Raw genomic sequence first — 20,924 nt, 5'->3', positions numbered from 1 at the left:
GTGACCTTGGGAAAGCCTAAACTTCAGTTTTCTTACCTGCAGAATGAGGCAGGTGACAGGACAGTCTGGAGCTACACATACTAGGCTCAGTGGAGATACCAGCTGGTCATTTTCTTCCATGTATTCTCTGTCTTTCTTGTTTCCATACATCTGCGATAGGACCTCCCTTTGTAGTCCAGAGTTGAAGCCTTCGTGGCTTCTGTTTTTATTTGAAGTGCTCCGCTCCTCTTCCCATTGAGGGTAGTGGAGTCTGTCCCTTTATTAGGTCACCTAAGTTCCTTTTTAGCTGTGTTTGATTGAGTTGCAGCATCACTGCTTTGTCTTTAATGACCCTTAGAGTTTTACTGTGTTTTGGATTGATGTTTCAACTACATGTTTCCTCTGAAACATTCTCCTCAGACTCCTTGAGCTGCCAGGCATCGGAGTTCTTGGCTAGCTGCAGCCTCTGTCCCGATCTGACGAGTCCCCTCACAATGATGTCTCAGTGCCTCTTCTGCATTTGAGAAGGATGATGTGCATTCTCTCTGTTTGCAGGCTCTTTCCAGCAGTGTCAGCTCCAGCAAGCTGTTCTCCAGCAGCACTGCTCCTCATGAGACCTCCTTTGGAGAAGAGGTGGAGGTGCACAACCTGCTTATCATTGACCAACACACCTTTGAAGGTGCACATGAGCTCTTTCGATAATTTTTATCTGTGCCCTCCCTAATCCAGCTGTTCTGGGCTCTGTTACCTACAAAGCCTGACAGATGTGGCAGACTATCCCAGGAGGAGCAGAAAGGAGGGGTGGGAGCTCTTTGAGGTGGCAGTGAGTTTGGAGGCTTGGGCATCCTCTCCTTAGCTTAGGCTGGTGGGGGACGGATAATCTGATGAGACAGGGACAGCAGGTGGCACACGCTTTGTCACTGCCTAAGCCGCAGGCCTCACAGAAATACATGATTATGTGTGCGTGCAGATATGGATAACCTATCGTCACATAGTCATCTCTCTACTCTCTATTTAGTGCTTCATGCCCACCAGTTTCTGCAAAATGAATATGCCCTCAGCCTGGTCTCCTGCAAGCTGGGCAAAGACCCCAACACTTACTTCATTGTGGGCACAGCAATGGTGTATCCTGAAGAGGCAGAGCCCAAGCAGGGTCGCATTGTGGTCTTTCAGTATTCGGATGGTAAGGGGGCGCAGTCTCCGGTTTCTGAGGGATGTGAAATGCTGAGAAAGTCAGCAGGCCATTGTGAGGTTTCAGAGAGCCTCAGTTAAGCAGTAGAAGAAGTTGGGTTCATTGCTGTAAAGAGCGGTTCTTTTCTTTATTTGATTGAATTTTGGAGCATGTGAACGGTACACAGTAAAATTTAGCTTACATTTCTTTCTTTGCTACTCTTTGAAAGTCCAAAAGAACAAAAGGAGGGGTGGGAGAAGTGAATGATGGGTAAGGGAATCTAGTGACAACAGGTATAAAAATTAAGAATCCTAGATTTGTTTTCCACTTGGTTGCTCAGGCATTTAGGTGCTCTTTCCAGCTTCAGCACTGTGTTTATCTTTTAATATCTTTTCTCATTACTCCTATCCAAGAGGGTTCTAAAGACTATCAGCCCGGAAATCTCATATCAGATAGCTGAAAAGGGATTTGGTTTCCATCTTGAGAGAGAGATCTAGAGCTTCAGGGTGGGGGGCAGATCCTAGACGCCAAGTGTATTTCTCTGCACTTTATCTTGGGGCTCATACTTCAGGTGGTGGTTAACTCCAGTAGATACTGAGTCTGTGTTGTTTTTTTAGACGAGTGGCTTTGTGGGGCAAGAACTAGTACCAGAGGGGCCACCAGAGGATTGTTTTGACAAGGTAAAGTATGGGCTCATAGAGAGACTCAAACATATTTTTTCCACCCCCAGGAAAACTACAGACTGTGGCTGAAAAGGAAGTGAAAGGGGCCGTGTACTCTATGGTGGAATTTAACGGGAAGCTGTTAGCCAGCATCAATAGCACGGTGAGGCCTGGACCACTTGGTACTTACTTTAGGCTGCCCATCATTGTCTGCAGAATGTGTCTCTCTTAGGTTGTCTGGTGCCTCGTGTGTGTCAGATTTGAAGGAGAACAAAGTAGTGGGTGTGGAGGATAGAGCTCTGAGTTGAGAATCTGGGAAACTGAGGTTGAACCAGGTGTTGAACTAGGTTACATGAACCCCCATGTGTTTTAGATCCTGAGTGCTGTGGGACTTGAGAAATGAGTGAGATCGGTGGTCCCTGCATGTAGGGTGTTCCATGCCAAAAGAAAATGAGCCAAATCAGAATATCCTGAGTGCATCCCTGAAAGCTAGTCCTTTGAAATATTCCACTGCTTCTGCCATGACCCTACCTCCCTTGCTAAAAAGTTTTTTTCCGTCTTTGTTGAGATATAATTGACAAAAATTTTGTATATCGAAAATGGACAACTTGATGTTTTGGAGTAGGGAGATAGCAGCAAACAAAATGGACAGTGAGCTGCCCTTTGGGAGTTTTTGAGCAAATAAAGTACATAGTACATGAAATGGTGAGAAATAAAAGGGGCACAGGACTGGAGGAATGCCGAGATGAACATGGAAAGTGGGGTTTGCTGTTTCATATCACATGGTCTGGAGGGTCTCGTGGATACACAGTGGCATTTGAGCAGATTCCAAAATGAAGGGAGGTAAGAACCCTACCTGTGCTTGGGGAAGACAAGTGCAAGAGGTGGTAGGTCACAGGCGAGAGTGGGCGGGCCTGGTGTCTGCGGGGACTGAGGTGATGGTCTGGTGAGAGATGAGTCCAGTGGACAGCCAGGGGCCAGAGCGTGAAGAGCCTGGTAGGCATGTCAGTGTTTTATTCAGAGCGTGATGGCAACCTCTGGAGGGTTTGAGCAAGGGTTTGAACATGATTGAACTTGTGTTTTAAAAGATAATGTGGCTTCCCTGGACAGGCTATAGGGGAGCAGGGGTAGAAGCAGGGGTAGAAGAGGTCAGTTAGGGGAGGCTCTTGTAGTAATCCAGATGGGGTCGGTGGTTGCTGGGACCAGGCGATGATGGAGGAGATGAAGAAGAGTAGTCACATTCTGCTTATATTATGAGGGTAGGATTGAAGGACTTTGATAGATTGAAGATGAGATGTGAGAGGCAGAGGAATAAAGTGTCAGGGGATTTGGCTTTGCCATTTACTGATGGAAAGATAGTGCAGCAGGTTTGGAGTGGAAACCAGAGGTTCTGGATATACTCAGTTTCAGTGGTTATCTAAGTGGAGGTGTTCACTAGGTAACAATGAGAGAGGTATGGAATCCAGGGAAGAGGTACACCGGAGATACTAGCATGGCAGTTAAAGCTAAAAGTCTAGTTGACATCACCAGACCATCTGCTGAGAGTCCGTAGAGATAGGATCTGAAGATAGCCCTGGAGCTCTCCAGTATTTCAAAGACAGGGTGAAGATCCAGCCAAACAAAAGGTGACTTGTGAAGTAAGGGAAGAACCGAGAGAATAGTGTTTTGGAAGCCATGGAGAAAAAGTATTTGAAGCAGGAGGGAATTGGTAAACTGCAGGTGTTGCCGGCAGGTCAGGTAACATAAAGATTAGTAACATGGAAGTCAGTGGTAAACTTGATCAGAACTCTTGGTTGAGTGGTGGGGCTAGAAACCTGATTGCAGTCGGCTCAACGGAGAGTAGGAGGAAAGGAGGCTGGTACAGAAAACCCCTCAAGGAGTTTTGCAGTAAAGGAGAGAGTGATGTGGACAGGGAAATTTCAGGATAATAATTTTCTGTTTTTAAGTTTTCAAGCTGGGAAACACTGCTGCATGTTTTCTATGCTGATGAGACTGATGTTAGAAAGAGAGCCATTGTTCTTGGCCAGGCAAAAGGAGGTGGGATCTCAAACCCAGTGGCAGAGAAGGGAACAGACATGGAAGCTCATGAAAATGCCCTTTTGACTGTGTCTCTGTCCTCTGTAAAACTGCTGAGAGAGAAGATGGGAAGGAGGTATTGGCAATTTGAGTAGAGTGGAAAAAGGATGAATTCATTGTTTTAGGACCAGAAGAGTGAATGGAGTAGGAAAACGCGTGATTCCTGAGAGGTTTAGGAACCCCCTTTCAGTTAGTAGACTTGAATTTAACAGAACAGTCATCCTGTTGGTTGGTTTTTCTTACCTGTAGTGGAAGATGAAAATTTTATCCAAGTCGAGTTTTGTTGGATGAGCATGAGAAAGGGGAGAGGGGTCAGGGCATTGGAATCTGCAAGACAGTTACTATGTGATTATGGTGCTGGACTATGGGCATCTGAGAAGAGGCAGAGTGGAGGACACAAGATTCAGGAAGAGTGCAGTTACTTGTAATGCCAGGCTTTAAGAGGTGGTCATAAGAATGGACTAAGTGGGAAAGAAGGGGTCAGAAAAGCGATGTGAGGGTATTAGAAGGACCTTCTCTGTGAATATTATAGTCATCAACACTTATAGGAGGTTGTGTGGGAGAGAGTGATGGGTGAGGTGGGAATTCAGGTGACTGCTTTAGTAGGTGATGGTGGTTGTGTGGTCTGGTGGTATGAGCCTCAAAACTGGTGTTTCAAGGGAGGGAGTGACAAGTCTGAAAGAGCAGACGAGGAGCATGGGAGACTGTGCTACCTCCTGTTCCAGAGTTACGAGGGACAGTGGAAGAGAAAACAGAAGTTAAGAGCGCCACAAGGCCCTTAAGAAAGAGCCATGGATATCAGTTAGAATGAGAAGGTGAAGGGTTTGCCCAGAGAAGAGGCTGTCCATGATTGACTGTTCCAGAGGGTGCAATGAGTGGGCACAGGGATTAGGAGGGTGGAGGGTGGCATTGAGGTCAGGTGAGGACATATCTATTCTGTGGCTGGCCAGTAGAAATATTATATGAGTAATGTATGTCATTCTAAATTTTCTAGTAGCCACATTAACAAATGCACAAAGAATCAGGTGAAATGAATAAGGTATTTTATTTAACCCGGTATCTAAAATATTAGCATTTCCACATGTAATCTGTATAAAAACACTTAAGATATTTTAGTTTTTCATACTAATAATTCAAAAATCTGGTATGTATTTTACAGTCAGAACACATCTCAGCAGGGACTAGGCACATTTCAAGTGTTTCATAGCCATGTGTAGCTAGTGACTACCATGTTGGACAGTGGAAATCTACAACCTTTTGGGAAGAGAATGGGAGTCTTGGGCTTCTGGCAGTGTCTGGCCTTGGTCTTGACTCTCTCCAAGGCGATGGGGAGGTTGAGAGTGTGGAGAGAGAGTGGTGGCAGGTGTTTGCAGGAACATGTGGAACTCTGAGGCCCCCCACCTTCACTCTCCCTGTTGGAGGTGTGGAGGCCCAGCAGGGTGGGCTTACCTGAAGAGGGGGCACTCTGGAGGTACCTTGTACCCTGTGATAGAGGTGTGGTAACCATAGTATGTATGTGTATATATATGTATGTATGTATGTATGTATTTATGAGATGGAGTCTTGCTCTGTCGCCAGGCTGGAGTGCAGTGGTGTAATCTTGGCTCACTGCAACCTCCACCTCCCTGGTTCAAGCAATTCTCCTGCCTCAGCCTCCTGAGTAGCTGGGATTACAGGCACGCATCACAATGCCCAGCTAATTTTTTTATTTTTAGTAGAGATGGGGTTTCACCATGTTGGCGAGGATGGTCTCGATCTCCTGACCTCGTGATCCGCCTGCCTCAGCCTCCCAAAATGCTGGGATTACAGGTGTGAGCCACCGTGCCTGGCCAATGATTGTAATTATTACAAATGACTCTTGGAATATATTCCTGTATTGCTAGGGTTCTTTGGACAAATTTTGAGAAATTGTGGTTTAATTAATATGTTCTACTCAGGATTTTCTAGATGTGCAGAGGCCATGGGGATTATCTGGATCCTGAAGGATGTGCCAGGGAAGGCTTGTCAGTTCAGATGGGTTGCGTCTGTCTTCTTCAGCACTGGGCCATGCCAAGTATCTCTCCATTTGTCTACTGATGATAAAGCATCTTCATTGTTTTGGAGATGTGATTGCAATTGAAGAAGCACTGCGGTGGAGACAGAAAAAAGCATGTTTTTTTTTTGAGACGGAGTCTCACTCTGTCCCTCAGGCTGGAGTGCAGTGGTGCCATCTTGGCTCACCACAAACTCTGCCTCCCGGGTTCACGCCATTCTCCTGCCTCAGCCTCCCGAGTAGCTGGGACTACAGGCACCCGCCACCATGCCCAGCTAATTTTTTTTTTTGTATTTTTAGTAGAGATGGTGTTTCATCCTGGCCAGGATGGTCTCCATCTCCTGACCTTATGATCTGCCCATCTCGGCCTCCCAAAATACTGGGATTACAGGCGTGAGCCACTGTGCCTGGCCGCACAGTTTCTTTTTCCCTCTTGTGGGGTGGTAGAGGGTGGCCATAGAATCAAGTTCTTTGGGTTCCTTTAGTTATTTGACAGTGTTTTCTGTTGGACTTTTCTTTCTTTCTTTTTTTTTTTTTTGAGACAGAGTCTCGCTGTGTCACCTAGTCTTGGATGCAGTGGCATGATCTCAGCTCACTGCAACCTGGGTTCATGCAATTCTTGTGCTTCAGCCTCCTGAGTAGCTGGGACTACAGGCGCCCGCCACCATGCCCGGCTAATTTTTTTTTTGTATTTTTAGTAGAGACGGTGTTTCACTGCGTTAGCCAGGATGGTCTCCATCTCCTGACCTTGTGATCTGCCCATCTCGGCCTCCCAAAGTGCTGGGATTACAGGCGTGAGCCACCATGCACGGCCGCACAGTTTCTTTTTCCCTCTTGTGGGGTGGTAGAGGGTGGCCATAGAATCAAGTTCTGTGGGTTCCTATAGTTGTTTGACAGTGTTTTCTGTTGGACTTTTCTTTTTTTTTGAGACAGAGTCTCGCTTTGTCACCTAGTCTTGGATGCAGTGGCATGATCTCAGCTCACTGCAACCTGGGTTCATGCAATTTTTATGCCTCAGCCTCCTGAGTTGCTGGGATTACAGGTGTGCGCAACCAAGCCTGGCTACCCACATTACTGTTTCCTTTACATGGACTCATTGTTTTGTGTAAAGGAAAACTTGGGAAGTCTTGTATTCCTAGTTTGGTGTGTTCATTGTGTTTTCATATTTCATAAATATATAATAGCGAAATAATAAATGTTTACCCCAGTGCCTCATAAATCTGTTTCCCGTCCCGCATTGCACTGTGAGAAGTGGTGCTGTACATGGAGGGTCGAGGAGTTGGGGGGCAGTTGTTCTGAGAGTGCTCTGGCCCCTTTGACTGAGAGAGACAATGCCCTTCCCAGGTGCGGCTCTATGAGTGGACAACAGAGAAGGAGCTGCGCACTGAGTGCAACCACTACAACAACATCATGGCCCTCTACCTGAAGACCAAGGGTGACTTCATCCTGGTGGGCGACCTTATGCGCTCAGTGCTGCTGCTCGCCTACAAGCCCATGGAAGGAAACTTTGAAGAGGTGATGCTGGTGGGGGGATGGGAGCAGACTTCTTTCTTGAGCCATGGCCCCTGCAAGTGTCTCTGGTGGGGAAGGATAATCCGGCCCAGTATTAGGGGCAGAAATGTTTTCCGTGGAGCAGACATTCTACATTGATTAAGTATTTTTAGAGACTCCCAACTCGAACTCTGAGAAGGCTCCATCTCTGGGCAGTTGGCAATCAAATGGGCTGCGTTGGCAGAGAGGTCGGGGAGAATCCCTCTAGGGTGACACTTGTTGAACACCGGGCTACATCTTCTGCAGGGTGGGGCCTTGCTCCTGAATAAAGGAACCACAAGTCCCAGAACTGGATTCCATGCAAACTGCTGATTGTGCTTTCTTGTTTCACCTTGTCTGTTTTAAGATTGCTCGAGACTTTAATCCCAACTGGATGAGTGCTGTGGAAATCTTGGATGATGACAATTTTCTGGGGGCCGAAAATGCCTTTAACTTGTTTGTGTGTCAAAAGGACAGGTGAGTAGTGGCCAGCTCTGGGAGTGGTGGGGAGGGTTGGGAGCTCCCGGGTCTCTGGTGGATGCAAGCATTGGGTTCTGTGTCAGGTTCAGGTGCTCCTCTTTACAGAGATAGAACTTTTCTCGTGAGAGAATAAAAGGTGACAGAAATCCACCTCTTTAGACTGGCTCCCCTACTGTGGAGTATGTCAGCTCCCCAGGGAAGTTCAGCACCATGACCACTGCACTTGGTCCTGTCACAGGGCCTGTGGTGGAAACAGGAGGTTCAGAAACTGACTTTCTCACCACCTTTCAGCGCTGCCACCACTGACGAGGAGCGGCAGCATCTCCAGGAGGTTGGTCTTTTCCACCTGGGCGAGTTTGTCAATGTCTTTTGCCACGGCTCTCTGGTAATGCAGAATCTGGGTGAGACTTCCACCCCCACACAAGGCTCGGTGCTCTTTGGTACGGTCAACGGCATGATAGGTAAGGTTATCCCCGTGGGGCACACCCCCACACAGGCCTCCTTCCTGATACCACCATTCTGAGGGACTGGGGAGAGCAACTGGACAAGACCTAGGTGTTTACTAGAGGAGGCTGCAGCACATTAGCCCTCCCCAAGCTGCTCGCCTGGGCTGCCCTTTACGTAGAGGATGCGTGCTGTGAGGTTGAGCTCTCTGCAGCTCACTGCCTCCTTCACTTCTTCAGGGCTGGTGACCTCACTGTCAGAGAGCTGGTACAACCTCCTGCTGGACATGCAGAATCGACTCAATAAAGTCATCAAAAGTGTGGGGAAGATCGAGCACTCCTTATATCCTTCCCAGAGCCATCCCCTTGCTGGGAAGCATGTCCCGGCATATGTGGCACGTGGAGTCACATTACCCGGAAGCTGCTACATGTCTTGGTTAGGTTCCATACAGAACAGGTTTTTTGTTTTGTTTTGTTTTTGACTTTTTCATGTGGAAAATTTCAAACATACACAAAAGAACAGTATATTGACTCCCAAATTACTTATCACTCAGCTTCCTCTGGTCCATCTTGGAAATGTACATTTATATTCCTGAAATGTGTCCGCCTCTGGCCCTCGGTGTAGCAGGTGAAACGTAAGTTTAGATCACAACACAGGAGCACATCCTTTCAGGGATTTGGTTGAGGGCAACAGTGTCTGAGACTAGAGAGACTACCAGAAGAAAGGGAAAGGTGAAGAAGCGGAAAACGCTGAAGCTCAAGAATCTGCCACCCTGGGACCCCCAGAATCCAAGTGCTGTTGCAAATTGGTTTAGTACAGGAGATGTAAAGGGCTCTCCCTGCCCCCGCTGGAGGTGGGAGGAGCTCCTGCCTGTGACTCTGGCCCGGCTCTAGTCAAGGAGGGCTGATGGGCTGATTTATTGTTTTTTGCTAACTATCAAGACTTTTGGCAGCCCTGTCTCACTGAGTCTCAGTTTATTCATCAAGGGAGCTGCTGCTTTTCTTCTTCTTTTTTTTTTTTTTGAGATGGGTTCTTGCTCTGTTGCCCAGGCTAGAGTGCTGTGACACGATCATGGCTCACTGCAACCTTGACACCTTGGGCTCATGGGATTCTCCCACCTCAGCCTCCCGAATAACTGGGACTATAAGCACATGCCTCACCTGGCTAATTTAAAAAAATTTCTGTTTTTTGTAGAGACAGGAGTTCATGGTGTTGCCCAGGTTTGGTCTTGAACTTCTGGACTCAAACGATCCTCCTGCCTCAACCTCCCAAAATGTTGGGTTCACAGGCGTGAGCCGCCACCACACTGACTCCTCTATGGAGCTCTGAGGCTAGACTTAGACAAGTGGTTTTTGTGCATCAGCTTTGCCTAGAGCACTTTTAAAGAACTTGCATACACGTATGGTCTTCACATTAATAGACTCTGATCTGTACTTTTAAAAACTATTTTGAAGATCACCCCAATTGAGAACCAATTAGATTAGGTCATATTTTTACATTTTTTTCAGTTCCAAAAATGTCCAGAAAAAACCAAGACGAAAGGAAAGTATCATTTCCTTTCAAATCCTGATGATTGCTTTAGATTGTGGTCTTATTCAAAGGTGGGGATGACTGAGGAAGGTGTTTCCTGATAAGCACATGTTCCTTAACTTACCCGTCCACCTGGAGATCCTTTCACACCGAGCGGAAGACAGAACCAGCCACAGGTTTCATTGATGGTGACTTGATTGAGAGTTTCCTGGATATCAGCCGCCCCAAGATGCAGGAGGTGGTGGCAAACCTACAGGTGAGCTGTGTGTTATTTAGCCCTGGGCTGGACAAGTCCGGTGCAGGTTGGGGCATGCCAGGAGACTGTCTCTGGGCACCTCTCCCCCTCAATTCCAAGGTGTGAGGGGCCCTCTGTGTAATCCTTACCAGATAGAAGGTGGAGTCTGAGGGAAAAGAGATGTTTGTGGTTGTGGCTTGTGGGTATCTACTAGGTACCAGATGCTGTGCTAGTAACTCTACCCATGTTAACCCCATCCTTGAGCAATGGAGACACATCTGGGATCTCTGGCAAGACCCAAAGGTGGGAGGCAGGGTCAGGATCCTGTAGGGAGGAGAAATGGCCACTATTCTGGAGTTCAGGATATTGCTCACTGGAGATGGTGTCTCGGGGACAGCAGAAGAGGGAGAATCTCGAAGAGGGAGAAATAGACCAGGTGGTGTCCTTGCTGACCTGTACCACTCGGGGGGAGGTGTGGGTTTCTGGTGAGTCCTTTCTCTGCCAGGATGATGGTGGAGTCTTGTGCCTCCTTCACTGGGGGCATTCCCTTCCCCAGCTGTGGGCGAGCGCCCTCTTGGTCCTCACAGCCCCGCCCATCTTCTCATTGCAGTATGACGATGGCAGCGGTATGAAGCGAGAGGCCACTGCAGACGACCTCATCAAGGTTGTGGAGGAGCTAACTCGGATCCACTAGCCAAGGGCAGGGGGCCCCCTTTCTGACCCCTCCCCAAAGGCTTTGCCCTGCTGCCCTCCCCCCCCCTCCACCATTGTCTTCTTGGCCATGGGAGGCCTTTCCCTAAGCCAGCTGCCCCCAGAGCCATAGTTCCCCTACGTGGAAGTGGGGCGGGCTTCATAGAGACCTGGGAATGAGCTCAAGGTGAAACATTTTCTCCCTGGATTTTTACCAGTCTCACATGATTCCAGCCATCACCTTGGACCACCAAGCCTTGATTGGTGTTGCCAGTTGTCCTCCTTCCAGGGAGGGATTTTGCAGTTCTTTGGCTGAAAGGAAGCTGTGCGTGTGTGTGTGTGTGTGTGTGTGTGTGTGTGTGTGTATCTCACACCCATGCATTGTCCTCTTTTTATTTAGATTGGCAGTGTAGGGAGTTGTGGGTAGTGGGGAAGAGGGTTGGGAGGGTTTCATTGTCTGTGAAGTGAGACCTTCCTTTTCCTTTTCTTCTGTTGCCTCTGAGAGCATCAGGCCTAGAGGCCTGCCAGGCCATGGGCAGCCTGTGTGTAAAACCTGGAGACGGTGGATGATCCCCACACCACAGCCCTTTTGTCTCTGCAAACTGCCTTCTTCGGAAAGAAGGAGGTGGGAGGATGTGAATTGTTAGTTTCTGAGTTTTACCAAATAAAGTAGAATCTAAGAAGAAAGGTACGTTTGTTTTTGCTTTTATTCACCCTGCCCCAGCTATCCAGGACCTCAGGTATACTATTCCTAATTTACTGCGAACGTAGGCAGTATCCTACTCTTTATGGCAGCTGTTGTATTCGCTTGCCCTTGCTGTTAGAACAACTCTTTTCAAATAGTGAAAGTGAAGACATCTATACCTCTTCTTGATCACGTGATTGTTTGATGGGATCCCAAGGATGATGGGTTTAGAAATTCACTGGTCTTTTTGGTTGTCCTTGACACCATTTGATTCTTACTTGCCTCTGCCAGTAACCTGCTGGGCCTGGGCTGCCTTTCCTGGTTTTACAGCCAGCTGTGTGTGCAGTGTCTAGTCATCTAGCCCCCAGGCCACCTAGTAGCTTCTCATGTGCCTCCCAGCTGCTAGTTGCCACATGCCCTTTGGACCCTCATTTTGTTTCCTCTGATCTAATCAAGTGACCATTTGGTGCTTTTGGTTTGAGAATACAGCAGGAGTAGGGCACATACGGGGTTCACTCTTCTGTCTGGCAAACAAAGCCTGTCTTTTCAGCTCGGTGGGCCAGTGTCTGGGCCCACGTTTCTCCCAGTGATCCAGTGGGAAGAAAGGCTGCTCTGTCCCCACGGTGAAGTAGGGTAGATCCTAAGCATATTGGTGGCTCCTTTAAGACCAGCCTTTGATACAGTGTCAGGAAAATTGTGGTTACAAGTTCAAATTGTGGTTTTAAGAGATTCTAGCTTAAAAGGAAAAGAGCAAAGAAGCATCCCTGGTTTGAGGGTCTTCTGGAGGAAGTTTCCTTCCCTGAAGGAATTCCTTGTGTTTTACTACCCTTTTTTCCCCTTAGTCTTCTGAGAGTTCTGGGGGTGGGGGATAAGGTCTTAACAAAAAATAATCAGCATCTCAAAAACCACAGTTTGAACGGGAAACCTAACACTGTGATTTGAATTCTAAAAGTCATGGTTTGAATTTGAAAGGGCTCCCCCCCCCCACCCGCCAGAGGCCAGCTTTAATGAGGCAGGCAAGCAACAGTCTCCACATTGTGATTATTTTAAAAATTTAATCCTAGATGGGAGCGCTGACTAGAAGGTGTCATGATCAGAAAGACGGAATGTGTTGGGATGATCATTCTGGGGCACTTTCGTGGTCTGACCTGCAGCTGCTGAGACCTGGTATTGAAGAAGGTTGTCAATGACTTGTCTTGAATTTGGAGGCTTGTGGAGTCCTTGCTATGTTTTGCTGTTTTTTTGTTTCATACACTCTTGGGTATATTCACTCAGGATTGAATTCCAACTTTGGAAACTGATGTTCTGCTGCCATACTCCCACATCCCCTCTTAAAAACCATTAATCACCTCTCTAGGGTGAAAGGTTGTCTTTGGAGCGTGGCTCTAGCCAGCTGGAACAGCTCCATTCCATGTAGGCGCTGATGAGCTAGCACCACTCCAGGCCTCTGCACGAAGGGACCTTTGGGAGAATAATAGAAACACTGACTCATCACATGACCATTTGGAGGGATCACAAGCCAGAGGCCGTCATTCTGCAGCCAACAACAACTTGGATCCTCCACCCTCGGTGGAGGGTCCCTTTTGTTACTGAGAAACCACAAGCCACAGAAGTGGGGAAGGAACACAGGAACTGCAATCAAGGGATATGCCTCAACTAGTCTTGAACAATAGTAAGAGACTCTGTGTCCAAACTCAGAAACCTCAGGGTCAAACAAAAAGACAAGAAAAACAAAAACCAAACTAAAGGGGCAAATGTTGATAGGAGCAAGGTGAATGCCATAAGGTCACCACAACTTTATGGGGAAATGAAAGAAATGCCAAGGGCAGTTTGGACATTATTTGGAGATTCACTAACAGGAATTTACTATGTACTGAGAATACTGAATTCCTTAGGGTAGATGTGGGTTTTCTTCAAGCACAAAGTTGCATCTCAGCTATTGCAGCTACTCTTTGGCCAGTATGGAGCAAACTGCCAGAGAGTTGAGTTTTACAGGGTGAGGTGGAGCGGGTGGGGCTCCGTAATGTAGCTAAGAACAGAGGTAGCTGAGGTGTGCTGGAGTGTGAGAAAGAAGATGGCATGAAATATGGCAGCCATGTGGACACTTGTTCTGTATATGCCTGTTGAAAATTTGGGTAGCTCCCCTAGGGCCAGGAAGAAAGAGCACCTATTTGATATTGGTGGTTTACGGGCAGTGGAGGGGGAAAGTGCAACCTTCAGATGTTTGGGGAAAGAGAGAAAGATGCCTTAGGATTCTGAGAGTCCTTGGAACTCAGAATGGATATGATGGAAGTCGCATTCATCTTATATTACAGAATATTTTGGCTCCTACTTGTTGAGAATATGTTGACTAGATTAGAAAATGGGCCAAAACAAACAAGGTGAGATAAGGCCTCAAGGTGAATGTCTGCAAAAATGTAGCCACACAGCTTCAGGTAGGAAGACCGCTTGGCAGCTTGTGTTTAAATAACGTAAAAGCACAACAAAAAATGCCCGCGTTTTTTTTTTCTTTTTTTTTTTTTTTTTTTTTTTTTTTTTTGAGACGGAGTCTCGCTCTGTCGCCCAGGCTGGAGTGCAGTGGCCGGATCTCAGCTCACTGCAAGCTCCGCCTCCCGGGTTCACGCCATTCTCCTGCCTCAGCCTCCCGAGTAGCTGGGACTACAGGCGCCCGCCAGGTCGCCCGGCTAGTTTTTTGTATTTTTAGTAGAGACGGGGTTTCACCGTGTGAGCCAGGATGGTCTTGATCTCCTGACCTCGTGATCCGCCCGTCTCGGCCTCCCAAAGTGCTGGGATTACAGGCTTGAGCCACCGCGCCCGGCCGTTTTTTTTCTTTTTTTTTTAAGACAGTCTTGCTCTGTTGGCCAGGCTGGAGTGCAATGGTACGATCTTGGCTCACTGCAACCTCCGCCTCCCGGGTTCAAGCGATTCTCCTGAGTAGCTGGGATTACAGGCACCCGCCACCGCGCCCAGCTAATTTCTGTATTTTTAGTAGAGATGGGCTGTCACCATATTGGCTAGGCTGGTCTGGAACTCCTGACCTCAGATAATACACCCGCCTTGGCCTCCCAAAGTGTTGGGATTACAGGTGTGAGCCACCACACCCGGCCACCTGCTGTTTTTCTTTACTGCAAACTCAGTGTGTCATAATATCATGGGGTTGCCAAAAGTAATATTAGGGTGCATTAGTAAAAGTATGTTGTCTGCAGGAAGGAGGCGTGAGTCCAGGCCGCCGCTGGTACTCCATGTCCATTTGTGGCCACCAATGTTAAGCACTTCAGTTAAAGGCAGAGGTAGCAGGAAGGCCAAAGGAACTGGGATTTTTCAGCTGGGAAGTGAACACACTTTAAAACAAATGTTCAAAACTGGATGGCTGCTTCTTAACAGGTAGTGAGTTTCTTACCCCTGGAAGTATTTAAGCAAAATCTTGACTAATTGTGAGTGGCTAAGGGAAGGATTACTGCATGGAGCAGAAGGTAAAATCAGTTATCCTTTCAGCTTTCTCCCAGCGGGATGATTTTTATTTCCACGCACCCCTTGGCGCACCCCTTCCTTACCTAAATCCCTACGCAGACCCCCAGTCTCTGACCACAGCCTGGGGCAGCTGCAGAAGGGGCAAAGAGGAGCCTTCCAGATCTGCTTCTGCCTCTCCACTGCCAATGGCGCCGGCTGCTTCCTCGCCTTGCCACCAGCAGTCGGGAGGCCAGCCATCTGCCCCCTGGGTGCCCAGAGGAGGCCAGGGCTTCAAGAGTGGCTAGGGCCCCCGGCCAGGGAGCGGTTGGACCTACAGATCAGCGCACTTCGGCCAGGGGGCGGTTGGACCTACAGATCTGCGCACTCCGGCGTTAGGGTGCAGACCTGCTGGCAGGCTAGGGGCAGGCCTAGAACTGCCCAGCGGCGCAGCGGCCTGGCGTCCTGGGTTCGAATTTCCACGGTTACCACCTCATGAAAACAAGGCGTCTCGGGTCCCACCGACAGGGGCCATGCCCGGGGCGCGCAGCCTCGGGCGCTAGCCTTGTTCCTGAAGTCTGTTTCCTCCTGGGGCCTCGGTCTGACGCCCTCAGTCAGCGCTTCGCAGGAAGCCGACTCCCAAACCCGGGCAGGGGGTGTGGGCCGAGGGCGAAACCCCGCCCCCAGGGGTCCCTGATCTTTGCCCCGGCCCTGGGCTCGGCGCCTCTCGGAGAGGCATCAGCAGGCCGGTGGCGTTGCCTTTGTGTGTTTCCCTTCGAGGTGCCGGAGACCCTCCCCACAGCCGTCCGCCCGCGTCCCTTCGCGGCCCTCGGCCCCTCCTCTCGGCGTCCCCAGCCCCCCTGCTCAGCTCCGCTTGCCAGTTCAGGGATTGCTGGTTCGCTTCCCGCGGCGCCAGGAGGAGGGGCAAGGGCCGGCAGCCCCCTCCCCCGTGCGCGGCGCAGGAGCTGAGCCCAGCCCGGGGGACCCGCCGCCGCCGGTCATGTGGGCCGGACTGCTTCTTCGGGCCGCCTGTGTCGCGCTTCTGCTGCCGGGGGCCCCAACCCGAGGCTACACCGGGAGAAAGCCGCCCGGGCACTTCGCGGCCGAGAGGTAAGCGCCCCGAGCTCCTCCCCGCCCCCTCGCCCGGGAGAGCGCTACCCGCGTGCAGCCGAGAGGCGCGGAGGGGCGCCCAGGAGCCACAGGCAGCCACGGGTCGGGGCTTCCTCTGGGGTGCTATCAGCGCGGGCATAGCTCGGGGACGGGACAAAGAGACAGCAACTTGTGCCTCTGGGCGGGTGCTCATCGTGCGCCCCTGGCTGGGGCTGTCCTGACTGGGACCTGGGGGGACGGAGGTCCAGGCGCTGGGTGACTCCTAATGTGCCCTGGAGCGCGGACCTCTGGAGAGGGGAGCCTAGGACGTGCCATCTGGTATCCGGACTGTCTGGCTCACCCCGCAGCGTGCCCATGGCTCTGCCTGGGCAGCGCCTGGCCTCCCCCGCTGCGCGGGGCTTTCCCTGGGTCTTGGTCCTAAGAACGTCGTGTACCTTGGAACCGCCGGGGTCTCTGGGTCACCTTTCGTTTTCTGTTCGTGCGTGCTTGCGCGCGCGGCGGGGCGGGGGAGGGGGGGGTGCATTCCCCTCCGCTGTCTTTCGCGATGGATGCCGCCCTCCGCACGTGCTTTCCCCAGGGCTGCGGCGGGGCGGTGAGCGTGTGTGCGTGATGCTCGGAGCTAGGGAACACGGTGTCAGCGGGCGGCCTGGCCTGCGGCCACGTCCTCCGGGGGGCGCGCAGCGGGGGCGGCCCGGCCAAGCTTGCAGCTCGCACGTGTGTTCCACAGCCACAGCCAGTTCCTGCTCAGATCCGGCCCCGGCGCCGCGGCGTTCCACAGGCTCCCACCACCTGTCCCTCTGTCACCAGCACTAAGAGGCTCCTTGGGACGCTCTGGCGGGTGCTCGGTCCCGGCTCACCTGAGAGTTCGACTCCATCAGCCTCCCTGGGCACCCTTTTATCTGCCGCCTTGGTGGCACTGCCTGTCAGTTTCTGAGAGTCCCAAGGCTCCGCTCATTCTCCTGGTCCCCTCCTTGTCAAGCTGCTGCCATAATCACAGCAGCAAGCGGGTGGGTGAGACTTCACTGCCAGCTCCCGCCAGCAGGAGGGCCCCCCTTTCTTCTGTGATGACCTCAGAGAGGGAAAAAGGCCCCAGGGACAGCTTTCCTCAGACTTTTCTATGCTGCCATGGTGCCCTGAGCTTCCCTTTCCGGAATACTTGTCACATTTTGGCACAGATTCTTCTCCCCAAGAACGCGATAAGTTTGCCTTGTCCCATGTCCCCAGTGCCTGGTGCGGTGCGCAGCGCAGAGTGGGTGCTTTACAGAGTGCCTACCTCACAGCATCACCTTCCCTCAGCTCTCAACACTGGTGGGACGCCGTTGGGAAGGGGTTTCTTGTCCCTTTTCTGTTGCGGTGGGGTTGGAAGCTCAAACCAGGCTGGATTTCATCACCCTCTGTCCAGTCCATGACTGGAGCTGGTTGCAGTTGTCCTCTCTGTCCCCCTCGAGGCCTGCAGTTGTGCTGTTTTCCCTGCTGGAACACCCTCTCCCTTCCTCTTCTTTTTTTTTTTTTTTTGAGACGGAGTCTCGCTCTGTGGCCCGGGCTGGAGTGCAGTGGCCGGATCTCAGCTCACTGCAAGCTCCGCCTCCCGGGTTTACGCCATTCTCCTGCCTCAGCCTCCCGAGTAGCTGGGACTACAGGCGCCCGCCACCTCGCCCGGCTAGTTTTTTTTTGTATTTTTTAGTAGAGACGGGGTTTCACGGTGTTAGCCAGGATGGTCTCGATTTCCTGACCTTGTGATCCGCCCGTCTCGGCCTCCCAAAGTGCTGGGATTACAGGCTTGAGCCACCGCGCCCGGCCTCCCTTCCTCTTCTTTTTTTTTTTTTTTTTTTTTTGAGGCGGAGTCTCGCTCTGTCGCCCGGACTGGAGTGCAGTGGCCAGATCTCAGCTCACTGCAAGCTCCGCCTCCCGGGTTTACGCCATTCTCCTGCCTCAGCCTCCCGAGTAGCTGGGACTACAGGCGCCCGCCACCTCGCCCGGCTAGTTTTTGTATTTTTAGTAGAGACGGGGTTTCACCGTGTTAGCCAGGATGGTCTCGATCTCCTGACCTCGTGATCCGCCCGTCTCGGCCTCCCAAAGTGCTGGGATCCTTCCTCTTCTTTTGCTGGCTGCCCTACGTGTTTTTTTTTGAGACAGAATCTTACTCTGTCACCCAGGCTGGCGTGCAATGGCTTGATCTCGGCTCACTGCAAGCTCCGCCTCCCGGGTTCAAGCGATTCTCCTGCCTCAGCCTCCCAAGTAGCTGGGATTACAGGCATGCGCCACCATGCCCGGCTAATTTTGTATTTTTAGTAGAGATGAGGTTTCTCCATGTTGGTCAGGCTGGTCTTGAACTCCTGACCTCAGGTGATCCGTCCACCTCAGCCTCCCAAAATGCTGGGATTACAAGCGTAAGCCACCATACCCGGACTGTATTTTTTTTTTTTTTTTAGTGGAGACAGGGTTTTGCCGGATTGACCAGGCTGGTCTCAAACTTCTGACCTCAAGTTATCCGCCTGCCTTGGCCTCCCAAAGTTTTCTCTCTGACCTCAGCCTAGATGCTGCCCTTCCAGGAAACCCCCCTGACCCTCCTCAGGGCTCCACAGCCCATTCGTCACTCTATGCTGTTATCATCTGGCTCCTAGTCTGCCCTATGTTCCTTGAAGGTGGGGGCAGTAGCTTGTTTATGGCTGTATGGTCACACCTCACTTAGCACCCAGCACCAGTTGGATGCATCTGGCTTCCCACCCTTTCTGGACCTCATTCCTGGTTGAACAGACCCCCACTGCCTCCAGTTTTGGGCGGCTCACTGATGACCCCACACCCACCCCAGAGATGTCACCTATGCCATTACCCTTCTCAACCTTTCCCTCAACAGCCATTTATTGAACACCCACTATATGCCAGGCACTGCTCTAGGTGCTTGGGTAAACAGATAAGAAACCCTTGTCATCAGGGAGTTGTAGGGGAGACAATGAATTAATAAATTAAAAACTAATCTAATGTCCCAGGAAGTAAATGTTGTGGAGAATAAAGCAAAGTAAGGGTCGACAAGGAAGGCCTCTCTGAGAAGGTGCCTTGGGCAGAGATCTGGGTGAAGGGGGAGAGGGAGCCCAGTGTGTGTCTGAGGAAGAATCTTTCTTTCTTTTTTTTTGAGATGGTCTGGCTCTGTCACCTAGACTGGAGGGCAGTGGTGCCAACTTGGCTTGCTGCAACCCCTGCCTCACAGGCTCAAGCCATTCTTCCACCTCAGCCTCCCAAGTAGCTGACCCTACAGGTGTGCGTCACCATGCCCAGCTAGTTTTTGTGTTTTTGGTAGAGATGAGGTCCAGACTGGTCTCAAACTCCTGGGCTCAAAATGATCATCCTGCTTCGGCTTCCCAAAGTGCTGGGATTATGGGCCATGAGCCACCGCACCCGGCTTTAAGAACCTTTCTTAAAGCAGGAACTGTAAGTGCAAAGGTCCTGAGGCAGCCACCCCTGGGGCTCCTCATCCATTGCACAGCCTTTCTTCAGCTCTGAGGCCCCTCTCCTGGCCACTCTGCTCTGTGTTCATGTGGCAGATATCTGTAGGAGGCCAGTATCTATTGTCTCACATTTGTCTGTCTTGCCTCCAGGAGAGACTGTCTGGGTCATTTTTCTGGAGAACTGTTCGTTGATTGACTTACAGACTGGCTGGGAGACTTTCCTGTTGACCAGTGTCTCCCTTAGTATAGAATGAGGAAAGTGCTCTCTCTTCTCTTGCAGACGCAGGCTGGGGCCCCACGTCTGCCTCTCTGGGTTCGGGAGTGGTTGCTGCCCTGGCTGGGCGCCCTCTATGGGTGGTGGACACTGCACCCTGCGTAAGTGCTTGTCCCTGTGCCCCAAGCCTTCTCCTCCAGCAGTGTGTGTTGCCAGCCCTCAGTCCCTGGTCCGAGGGGCAGACGGGGGTCCCCAGTCCCTTGTCTCTCACCTGCACTTCTCCTCTCAGCCCTCTGCTCCTTCGGCTGTGGGAGTGGCATCTGCATCGCTCCCAACGTCTGCTCCTGCCAGGATGGAGAGCAAGGGGCCACCTGCCCAGGTAACTGGGGATGGGCAGTGGCTGATGGGAACAGATGAATGAGCATTGAGGTTATGTGCTGGGCAGTGAGCACTTGAGATGGGTCCTGGCATCTCAGCTTCAGACAACTCTATTAGGTAGACATTTTGTGCCCATTTTATAGATGAAGAAACTGAGACACAGAAGTTATTGTCTTGCCCCGGGTCACACAGCTGGTAAATGGCAGAGCTGGATTTAAACCCAGGCCTGTTTGCCTTCAGAGCTACCCTCCCAACAGAATTCAGGAGGATCCTGGTGAGGTGGGGGTGGCTGGGACTGCCACAGGATGCATGCTCACCCATGCGATGCCTGCTCTAGAAACCCATGGACCATGTGGGGAGTATGGCTGTGACCTTACCTGCAACCACGGCGGCTGTCAGGAGGTGGCCCGAGTGTGCCCCGTGGGCTTCTCGATGACGGAGACAGCTGTTGGCATCAGGTGTACAGGTGAGACCTCTGGGAGTGCTGGGGGAGGGGGACAGCGGGAATTATATCTCCTCCCCATCCTGCCAGGATGGTCTCCAGTGTATTGCAAGAGCTAGGCTGAGCCAAGATAGGCTCTGATGTATCAGAGTGGGCAGAGAGACACAAAAACAAGAGAAATGTGTCACTTCTGTTATTTTACAAATATTTATTGAGCACTTCTTAGGGGCAGGAACTGAGCTAGGGACTGCAGTTACGGGAGCCACAGTCAGTCCCTGTTAGGGAGTTCTTTTTGTTTTTGTTTTTGTTTTTTTTGAGATGGAGTTTCGCTCTTTTGCCCAGGCTGGAGTGCAGTAGCGTGGTCTCAGCTCAC

General features: G+C 50.8%; 2 protein-coding genes across 3 annotated transcripts in view; both read left to right on the top strand.

Moving 5' to 3' along the window:
- Positions 1 to 11,520, top strand: part of DDB1 (damage specific DNA binding protein 1) — a 36,395-nt gene extending 24,875 nt beyond the window's left edge. The window contains exons 19-27 of the mRNA XM_010384945.2: positions 535 to 658; positions 998 to 1,162; positions 1,881 to 1,975; positions 7,265 to 7,435; positions 7,818 to 7,927; positions 8,222 to 8,391; positions 8,614 to 8,716; positions 10,037 to 10,160; positions 10,750 to 11,520. Coding sequence (XP_010383247.1) covers positions 535 to 658; positions 998 to 1,162; positions 1,881 to 1,975; positions 7,265 to 7,435; positions 7,818 to 7,927; positions 8,222 to 8,391; positions 8,614 to 8,716; positions 10,037 to 10,160; positions 10,750 to 10,833 — 1,146 coding nt within the window. The 3' untranslated portion in view covers positions 10,834 to 11,520. The remainder of the gene's footprint in view (positions 1 to 534; positions 659 to 997; positions 1,163 to 1,880; positions 1,976 to 7,264; positions 7,436 to 7,817; positions 7,928 to 8,221; positions 8,392 to 8,613; positions 8,717 to 10,036; positions 10,161 to 10,749) is intronic.
- Positions 11,521 to 15,687: 4,167 nt separating this feature from the next.
- The window catches only part of VWCE (von Willebrand factor C and EGF domains), a 45,976-nt gene continuing 40,739 nt past the window's right edge, over positions 15,688 to 20,924 (top strand). For both annotated transcript variants that reach the window (XM_030919025.1, XM_010384947.1), the window contains exons 1-4: positions 15,688 to 16,071; positions 19,798 to 19,892; positions 20,021 to 20,110; positions 20,447 to 20,575. In XM_030919025.1, the coding sequence (XP_030774885.1) occupies positions 15,962 to 16,071; positions 19,798 to 19,892; positions 20,021 to 20,110; positions 20,447 to 20,575 (424 nt within the window). In that variant the 5' untranslated portion in view covers positions 15,688 to 15,961. The remainder of the gene's footprint in view (positions 16,072 to 19,797; positions 19,893 to 20,020; positions 20,111 to 20,446; positions 20,576 to 20,924) is intronic.

The sequence above is a fragment of the Rhinopithecus roxellana genome, chromosome 15 (assembly GCF_007565055.1).
Source record: "Rhinopithecus roxellana isolate Shanxi Qingling chromosome 15, ASM756505v1, whole genome shotgun sequence".
NCBI classification, from domain to species: Eukaryota; Metazoa; Chordata; class Mammalia; order Primates; family Cercopithecidae; genus Rhinopithecus; species Rhinopithecus roxellana.
Note: the sequence above shows the minus strand (reverse complement) of the source record. Positions and strands in the feature narration are given on the sequence as shown.